Source organism: Pundamilia nyererei, unplaced genomic scaffold (assembly GCF_000239375.1).
Source record: "Pundamilia nyererei isolate P.nyererei 1_Seehausen unplaced genomic scaffold, PunNye1.0 scaffold00227, whole genome shotgun sequence".
In the NCBI taxonomy this organism is placed as follows: Eukaryota; Metazoa; Chordata; class Actinopteri; order Cichliformes; family Cichlidae; genus Pundamilia; species Pundamilia nyererei.
Genome location: NW_005187628.1, coordinates 401,283 through 411,131, shown reverse-complemented (window position 1 = coordinate 411,131; position 9,849 = coordinate 401,283). Strand labels below are relative to the sequence as shown.

At 42.7% G+C, this 9,849-nt stretch overlaps 1 protein-coding gene across 1 annotated transcript; it reads right to left on the bottom strand.

Moving 5' to 3' along the window:
* Nucleotides 1-7,727: 7,727 nt before the first annotated feature.
* On the bottom strand, nt 7,728-9,413 carry LOC102209030 (putative nuclease HARBI1). Its single transcript, XM_005748708.1, has 3 exons — nt 9,349-9,413; nt 7,981-8,809; nt 7,728-7,871 (listed from the first exon to the last, which is right to left on the bottom strand). The coding sequence occupies exons 1-3, from the start codon at nt 9,411-9,413 to the stop codon at nt 7,728-7,730; spliced, it is 1,038 nt and encodes a 345-aa protein (XP_005748765.1).
* Between the last annotated feature and the right edge of the window lie 436 nt (nt 9,414-9,849).

Sequence of the window (9,849 nt, the reverse complement as noted above, 5' to 3'; positions counted from 1 at the left end):
AAAAGTATTTCCTAAAAAATGATGGTTGTTCCATCATCGTGGAAGGACAGACCTCTGCACTTTCTCGTTGCAGTGACCCCCAAGCTAGACTTCAGTAGATCCCAGGAACAACAACATCTAAGATCTCTGTCCAGAAGAGAGCGGTGTCAGGAACAGCAAAGATACTGCTAGCATCTTGCATTATCAAGCTTCCAGGCCTAATTTAACACAAAGACATCTGTGGTAGAACCAGACTCAGAGAGGGGCAGGGGCAAGGAGAGACAGACAGGACAAAGACATGCTGTGGAAAAGAGCCAGAGATACAGTATCTAATGCTAGGTACATTATAAGCAGTAATGTGAAGAGACATTGACTAACCCTCATTAAAGATGTGAGGCCAGATAGCATGTTGCCCAAATGTCCTTGAATGATCTCTAACATGACACATCTCTGAGCGAGTATATAACACCAAAGAAAAAGCACTACTTCCACTAGACCTTACACTGGATATTAACTAATGTGAGAAACATGAAACGTGTAAAGTGAGAGCTTATGAAGCACAACAAACAATTGACACATTTTAGTTGATTCTAATTGTTCAGTGTTTCTCATTAGATGTGTGAAGCTTATAAAGCATGCTGACTAAACAACTTTGTTTGACCTCCAGTAGGACCCTTCTCAGAGTAAAATTATAGTGGCAAAGCAAAAGAATTGACTCCCCTATGTCTTGCATCAGATTTTGATAACTGTAAAACAGCTGCATGTTTGACACGGACAGCTCACTCAAATGAAGCACAAATAAATGGTTTGTCTCAGTTAATTAACTCTCTGTCCATGCAGTCAATATTGCAAAACATGTATGGTATATTGGTATTGTCTATTTAATATCTATTTCTACTTATGATTTTCATGACTTTCCGCTGTCACTGCAAATACTATATTTATATGTATTTTCCTAAATTTACTGATCTGGTTTCCCCATAAAGAATTTTCTTGATTAACATACTCATTCATCTACAAGTAATTGTAACATAATTTGAATCCAGGTAACTGGATTTGGGAGTTGAATAGTCATTATGTAATAGTCATTATGTAATTGTCATTATGTAATTGCAGTTGTAATGTTTTATATAATATATATTATATTATATATTATTATAGATTTATACAAATATTATTTCTCCATAAATAATATTTTTGTGCACCTTAGCGTTAAAATTCTCCATGATTCATAAATATTTAAGATACTGAGATCAATACTTTATGATGCTATAAATACATACATAGTATCTTGCGATGAATTGGACATTCTGCAGGTAATCTCTAGTCACAAAATATGAGGGGCTCTTGTTGTGACAGGTATATTCCAAAAAAACTCCTTATAACCTCTCTGTGAAAAATGGGGCTTTTCTGCCTGGCATCACTCTCCTCATGTGGTCAGCTATTCTGCTGTCATGGTCTGCTTTCTGGGCACATTGAAAATATTTAAAAGTGAATACTATTGGTTTTATTTATTCATTTTTATTTATTTATTTCTTTTAAATCTTTCTTAGTTTTGGACATGCCAACACAAGTTTTCGTTAAAAAAATCCCTGTAATCAATGAAGTTGTGTGGCTAAAATAAAATTGTGTCATCTGAAATCTATAATCTGTTTTAAAAATACCTGATTTCTATACCCATGACATGGGATTCCTGTTAAAATTAGAGAGCTTGATAGGAGAGAAGGATTGTGATACCTGTTGTTTAAACTTAAGGATGAAATCACCTCAGACACAGATTTGACAATAAAACCATTAACAATAATGAAACAACAACACAAAAGTATTTGCAAAAATGAATCCAATAATTATATTTCACTGTAAAGAAAATGTCATATTTAACTAATTTCTGCTGTGTCCATAGGTCAAACACGACTTCAAGGTGTTCCTGATGACATACAACATCGTAGATATGCCTGTTTACAGCTGTCTTGAAACTTAAACTCAAGTGACACACCTTTCTGTTTTATAAGAAAGCTTCTGCCAGTCTAGTCTGTTAAAATACTAGTCAGTAGGCTGCAGGGCATTGTCATATGTCTTTCCTGGGAAATAACCTCTCAGCTGACATCAGACAGACAGAATCTGATGAGACCTGTGGATAACAACTTAAGGGATAACCGCACCCTTAAATTCTGCTAGAAGCCTCTCTCCTGGTGTATCCTGTGTATGACGTGAAGCTTGGAAGACACTATCACCCTGCGTAGCATGGATGCCAACAGCTATGAGAACCTTCTGTCAAACTTTGCTTTTTCTAAGAAAGTCTGGAGGAGGTTTGACAATCACTGCTTGTTTTCTAGTGGAGCTAGAATTACTTGGCTTGGCAGTGTATGTTTCCTGTGTGTAGCTGTGTGTAAGTAATTATTTAAATAATTAATTCATTTTCATTCATAATTTAATTAAATTAATTATTAAATAATTAAAGACAGCCCTATCCAATTTATAATATGTGACATTAAGAGAACAGTTTTTTTCAGATAGAGTTAGGACTCAACTCTTAAATCTGCTACTTTACATCATGTGCTGATTGACAAAAACAGTATTTTGATAGCTGCAAGCTGCATTTCAATAAAGCTGCAAGGTAAATCATGTTTTCTTAAATAGTTATTTTTGGGCTCATTTGACATTCATGGTACAATAAGTTGTCGTGCACAATGCAATAATTTTGCCCATTTCTGCTATCAATTACAGCATGTTTATTTTAATGAAGAATGTCTATGAAAAATGTGTCAGCTAGCACTTGGGATACAAATGACTAATTTTTTCCATGGCTTCTTTAAATTTGACTTTGGGCACATCTTTAGGGGTTCCACAGCTCAAAACATTTCTGCTGTTTGAAAAAGGTTCATTAGGCAATTAGAATGTTTTGTGGCATCAATCTGCATCAGTCTCTGCAAGCAAATGGTCGCTCTCTGCGGGGGTGTATATTACCGCCAGAATACTTGGAAAGATGATTTAATGTTTCCATTTGACTGCCAGTCTGCAACAATGTCACATTAATTGATTGAATCTATTTTGAAGTGCTAACTCGATTGAAAACAATGTGTGCAGTGCAGCTGAACACATCTTGAAATCAAACAGAGGGCTTGTGGCATACCCTTATTTCATGTGAGAAAATATACCATCACTACATTTAGTCTTTCAAATGGATGTCTGCTGATGATGTGCTTCCCTCCCACCGGCTAAAAGGCTGAGATGACCTTTGTTGGTGTTGCCAGTTAGGTTCTTCTAGTTCAAGCTCATTTCAACATGATATGGCCTAAGAAAAAACATGAATCAAAGAAAAAAAAATTATAATATAATTTTCTACTGAAAAAGTTATAGGAATTGTAACATTATTGTTCCTATATCTCAAGAATTAACCGATATTATAAATTTGAGAAACTCTGATCATGTTTTCACTTAAATGTAATGTAACTTATGCTGCTATACATTGCTTGTATATGTGTGGTGCACAGATATTCATCTTTTATTTTAACAATAGGTCTTGTCACTGCTTTGCACAATTCATTTCAGTACCAAAAACATATTCAATTAGCTTTTGTCTCGTGTCTTCATGTGCTGCAGTGACAAATGCAGATATAACATTAGCAATACTAATCCCATTCTTTTGAGTTTTTAAGAGCGATTTTGGAACAAGAAGCACTCCAAGAGCATAAACCTCCACCAAGGCAGCTCACTCTCTGGTCAGTATTTACTTTCAAGGGAATAGTACTTTATTTTCTATATATTCATTTTGTTTTCTTGGTTTTTTTAAACGTACTTTAAGAAGTTGGCGTTTATCTGAAAAATCACATATGGGTAGCATGACAGATTTTTACTTTAATTGTGCAAATAAGGTGTAAGTAATGGATAAAAGGAACTGTTTGTATATAACTGGACATGAATAACTTGAGGTTATTATATATTATACTTAGGGATTGGAATCGAGAGTAGGAATCATTAGTCTGCCTGCCTATCAATCCCGCTTATCGGTTCTTGCACTTCTCACTATGGTCAGCTGATTTCAGTTCGTGTGTCAGAGGAGGAACATAGTGGCACAGTCTACAGCATGGATATGGCCATTACTTTTAATAAAATAAAACGATGAGAGTGCGATGGTAAAGTAGAGACTGCTCCAGAACAGAAACAACTGCATTATACTGTTAACACAACTTCGGCTCTTCGCAAGCGCCTGCACAGACAGCATGCTAACGCATGAGCTAGCCAAGAACCCAGAGTTATGTTAAAGCTAAGTAAATGCTGATCCCAGCCCAGCACCGTGATAAAGTGAACTGTCATTTGTGGTGAAGGCAGTCGCTGCTTAACTTCAACTGGTAACAACCTGTTGAGCAGTCAGGCTGCAGCCTTCATTTCCCCATGCACCAGGGATAGTGGAATTGGCTCAGTTTGTGCCCCTTATACCATTTTTGGGTTCTTCTGACCACTTCTCATGCTAGGGCCTTCATCTGGGTCGGAATTTTCTCCAGGACCCAGGTCAGATTGACTACTTTTTCTTTTCAAATATTTATCTATTGCTATCAGCGCTGTCATCTCACAGCATAGCTGTGTCCCAATCCAGTGACCGCACGCTTCAGAGAGACCTATTATGTCAGAGTGACACAACGACGGCTGTCCCAATCCGAAGTGTACTCCAAATGTACGCTTCGTGGTCCCATATATCCCACAATGCATAGCGCGATGGAGCCAGGTCAATGCGTAATGAAGACATCAGCTGCGGAGGAGGTTGAAACGGCGGCGGAGGACAGCTACACCTTAAAATGTAAGATATGTGTGAAGGAGCGAAACAAATGCCAAGATGTAAAAGTCAATGGAAGTTGAATAGTAAATGTCAAGGTGAATCTTGTGTAGGGATGGGTACCGGTATCCGGTGCCATTCTGACATAAACGGTAGTAACCAGACCGAAAAGCAGCGCCCATTTCGGTGCTTTTTTCCCTGAGACGTCATACACTTTGGATTCTAGCCAATCATTTTACCTTTCCGAGGATAGTAGGCGGGCCCAGGTACGTACGTTCTTTTAGAGCAGAGCTACAGATTAAAAATTCTGGCTGTACTTCACAGCAAAAGATGCAAACTCAGCAGCCTGCAACAAGTGCTTTAAGGTGATACTATGCAAAGGAGGTAACACCTCAAATCTGATGAAACACCTGGTGACACATAGCATTTTTTTAGAAGCTGAGAAATGCACAGTATTTCATAGCTTGCTGCGAGACCTCACATCATGCACATCTACTGCGGGAGTGGTGCCTGTTATCGGACCCGGAGTTAGCAACATCCCCCAAGAACCCGAAGAGGAGATTCCTGGCCCCTAGCCCTGCCAGTGTAGCAGAAATGATGACGGCTGGTGATAGCAGCAGCAGCCGTTCTTCTCTGGGCGAGTAGCTTAAAGTTGTTCGTGTGTAATTTACGTTGAGTACGCTAACCACGTTATTACATTAATGCACGTAAGGTGAACTAGCAAACACTGTCGTAGTTACATGCGGCTGTCTTCTTGTTTGATGGCAGGTACTCCCTTCACCCTGGCCAAAAAGGCTAAAATGACCAAAGAAAAAGTGGGAAACAGCTAATCATGAGAGGTTTTTAGACAAAATTGGTGTTTTTTCCATTGATTAAGCACTGCTTCCAGCCAAGAGTGATACCATATATGCTCTATAGCTGCAGAAAAGGCTGACATTGTTATCTTTTTACAAAAAAACAGCTAAACATGAGAGGTTTTTGGACAAAGTGTGTGTTCTCCATTCTTTAAGCACCGGTTCGAGCACTGTTTAAGCACCGGCACCGTTTCAAAAGTACCGGTTTGGTACTGGTATTGGATAAAACCTAAACGATACCCATCCCTAATCTTGTGACACCTGTTGGACCCACGTGACCGTAAATGCACAGTCCTGCAAATCTGTGAATCATTTACCAGACAGAAGGCAGTATAAATAGAAGTATCACCGCTACAAGTGTAATCAATTGTACCAATATTACCCTTCCTGGGCCACAAACCGAAATGTCAACATATACCAGGCAGGAATGTAGCTGTGTACACACCAAATATCTGCGTCCGCAGCACATCACATATTTGCAAAGGTTATCACACCTGCCGTGTCAAATATGACAGAGAACCACCTGACCCCAACCTAGGGCCTGAAAAAGTGAATGTTTTGCCTCAGTCAGTGCTGCCCCTGTCCCACAAGAAATCGTTTTGCCTGACATTGCAGTTTGTATGTCCCACACAGCTGAATATGCTGAACATATGGCAAACAGGGAACTGATAAAACAGAAGTGCAAGATGGTGGGGAATGTAATCCAATGTCCTGCTGCATTTCAGGGACCAAGGAGCAGACGGCAGAACTCATCCGACTCCGCCCTGACAATGAGCACCTGTTCACGGGTGCAAAACAATCAGCCACAGTGGGTTGGGGGTACAGCAACAGCATGAGGTTTACAATCATTGAGGCACAAGGGACAGTGAACTGTCTGCCCTGTGGTCCCAATCTAGTACATTCTGCTGTGGATGCCATTCAGGGAATAACCTGATTTACATGTGCTATCATATTTCGTCTGTCAGAGCAATCGTGGAGAAGATGGACCTGGTGGGGAAAATCTCCCCTGTGCAGGCCAAACGCAAATGGGAGAACCTAAAGAGGAAATACAAAGTATGTACAGTGGTGGTGACAGATGTATCTCCACACGCAATACTGCGAAGTCATCTATGTAAACCTGCACTGTTGCTGTTTTTGCCAACTGCCACTTGTGATGTACTCTGCCCTCAGGAGTGCAAGTATCCAGCGACAGGCGAGGGTGCAAGTGGGAAGCCCACTGCCGCAACATGGCCCTGGTTTGATGCCATGGATGAGGTGCTAGGACAGAGGCCCTCTACCAGGCCTCCTGTCCTAATTTCCTCCATCCAGGAGGACACACCAGGGCCCAGTGCAGTAGTGGGCAACCCACTTCCTCACCAGAAGGAGCAGGAGGATGAGGAGCTGCTGGAGGCACGAGTGGCGAAAAGGAGGAGGAACGGGAAAGATGAACTCTTTGCTCTAATAAAAGAGGACATGGCACAGCAACATCAAATGGAGGAACGGAGAGTCGAGAGGATGGACAGGCTGATAGGTGTCCTTGAGAAGTTAGTGGAGCAGAAAAAGGATTGAGTCGTGTTCACAGACAGCTAATGTACATAGTTGCACTTATGCTGGCATCCCAACCTTTGTTTTGTACAAATAAGATGATTTCAGTTATGTAAATAAAACATTCAGAACATCCCAACTGTATTTGCAACCTGAATGTCCCAGTATGCACAGGCATTGTTAACCAGGCCTGACATTTGGCTGAGGAGGGAGTCTTGGGCAGTGCTGCTGGATCCGCTGGACCAGGACCAGAGAGATGAAGGAGGTGCCACAGGTGAGACCCCTGGTCTGCGTAGCCAGGTACTGAGTGGAGCATCCCACATGGGCGTCCCCAGATGTTGCCCTGGCATGCTCATTCCAACTATCCACTGCCTCATCTTCCACCTGGGTCTGCAGGGCTGGTGAAACTGACGGCTGCCATGTCACTAGAATGTAATCATAACGATGCAAAAACGACATGGTGCCAACAATCATGTTAATACAGATGTCACGTGAAATTCCAGCACTTTGAAGGTGCACCACTAAGGGATACCTGCCTGATGACAAGAATCGTGGTCTGGGGGTACCTCCTCCAGGGTAGACATCTCAGCAGATAGCTAGTCCCGCCAGTGTGCACCACTGAGTGCTTCCACACCAGTCTCCCACTCATCTTGGGCATCATCCTCGGGTTCCTCATCTGGGGCCACAATGTCACCAGCACTGATGCAGATGTTATGCAGAACGGCACATGCTGTTATGACCTGCAACAGATGTTTTGTCTTGTAAGTACAGTGTACATGCCAGATTATACACTACAGTTGCCATTATGATTCGACAAACAACAATGATGATTTTATTAGAGTGACGTACATGTGGCACGAAGGTGTGGTGCACCTCCAGCGCTTGCAGAAAGATGACACGGAACCTCGTCTTCATCATTCCAAAAGCACGCTCAATGACAGAGCATGCCCTAGAATGATGTGCATTGAAGCGCTGGGCTCCCACACCATGGACTGGCCTCTTGTAAGGGGTGATGAGGAGGAGTGGATGTTGGAGACATGGGTACCCTCCATCTGCAAGGATGAAATGCCCTGGGGGAGGGTAACGGGCCTGTTGGTACAGTGGGCTGTGGCAGAGGACCCTGGAGTCATGCACTAACCCTGGCCAGCCCACATGTGTATGAACAAAGCAGCCCTGATGATCACATACCGCCTGCAAGACTATAGACGGGAACAACTCCCTGTTCCTGTAGCACTGACCATCAGGGCTGCTGGGGGGCTTTATGTGGACATGGCAGCAGTCAATTGCACCAGCAGCTTTCACAAAGGCCCTGTGTCCTGCCAGCTGTGCAAACCCACTGGACATGGAATCTAGGTCTTCTGGGGTCTGAGGGAGGTGGATGACCTGATGGCGAGTGGCCACCACCTCCTCTGTGACCCTGTGCACGATGCGGTGAACAATGGAACGGGGTATTGCAAACACCCTGAACACAACCCTGTAGGCTGCTCCACTTGCCAGCCAGAAAAGGAACATAAGGGCCTCGATCGGGGCACCCCAACCATGTCTCCGATCCTGGTTAAGTAGATTCATCAACGCTGTCACGGACTCCCTGCTGAGGCGGAAATCAGGCCTGGTGTCCTCATTATTGAAGAATGTTTCCAGGACTGGGACACTAAGGTTAATCCTGCAGTACAGGGGTCTGGTGAAGGCAAATACAGGAAATGACAGACATTGTTTTATTCTTGTCATTATTCTGACTGTTGCTGTTCTTCTTTTAGCAGACAGTGGACACTGTACTTGTGGGAACATTATTTGGGTTTTTTGTTAATTGCACTTGTGTGGAATGTCCTAGGATATACTGCTGCAGTTTGCAGGCTACGGGCACAGACACTCCTATTTGGGATTCACATCTACAGTGGTATATGTCAGGGTGTTACACTAGTACACAGGTACACACGTCAAATATCTCAGGGGGGAGTAATGTCGACATGTATTTATCACTTTACCTGCACGTGGTTGTCTCGTAGTCGCAACAGGATCATTCGTCTGTGACAGGTGGGTTGTTGGGGCTCTTCCATTAGCAGAGAAATTACACACGCAAGGACGTGGTCTGTATCCATGTTGCCGATCGGGAGGGGTGGTATGGGAAGGCACAGCTGGTGACACAAATGTGAAGGGTAGATTGTCCCATTTCACAAGCCTCTCACTTCCGCACTTCTCATACTTCGTAGTACTTGCCGTACGTAGTACGGGGACTGCGTGTACTCCGGAGCGTGCGGTCGCTGGATTGGGATACAGCCCATGACTACTATGTAATTTCTTCTTCTTTTTTACTGGCAGTTGGCAACTCATTTAATTAGAGCAGGTAGTTGTACTGCCCTCTAGTGGAAGAGAATGCAATTGTTCTGCCTGTCACTCAGACCAGTTGTTTAGAGTACTAATCAGGTGGAACCAGATAATCTTTCACGGCACACCTGATCATTTCTCAGAGCACACCTACGTGCCGCAGCACACTGGTTGGGAAACACCGGTATAACAGATGTCTTTATCCTGGGTGTAATTAACCCTTTAAAGCCGGTCGGAGCAGGCACGCTCCGTTTTGCAACCACGTAAGCTAGCGCAATAATGTTTTTTGCATATGAAACCGGAGAAGTTGTACTTACATCTTATGCCATCAGCTTGCCCTAGGTCACGGTTTCCTTCCACATATAGCTTTGCAAAAATTGCATAAAAAGCACA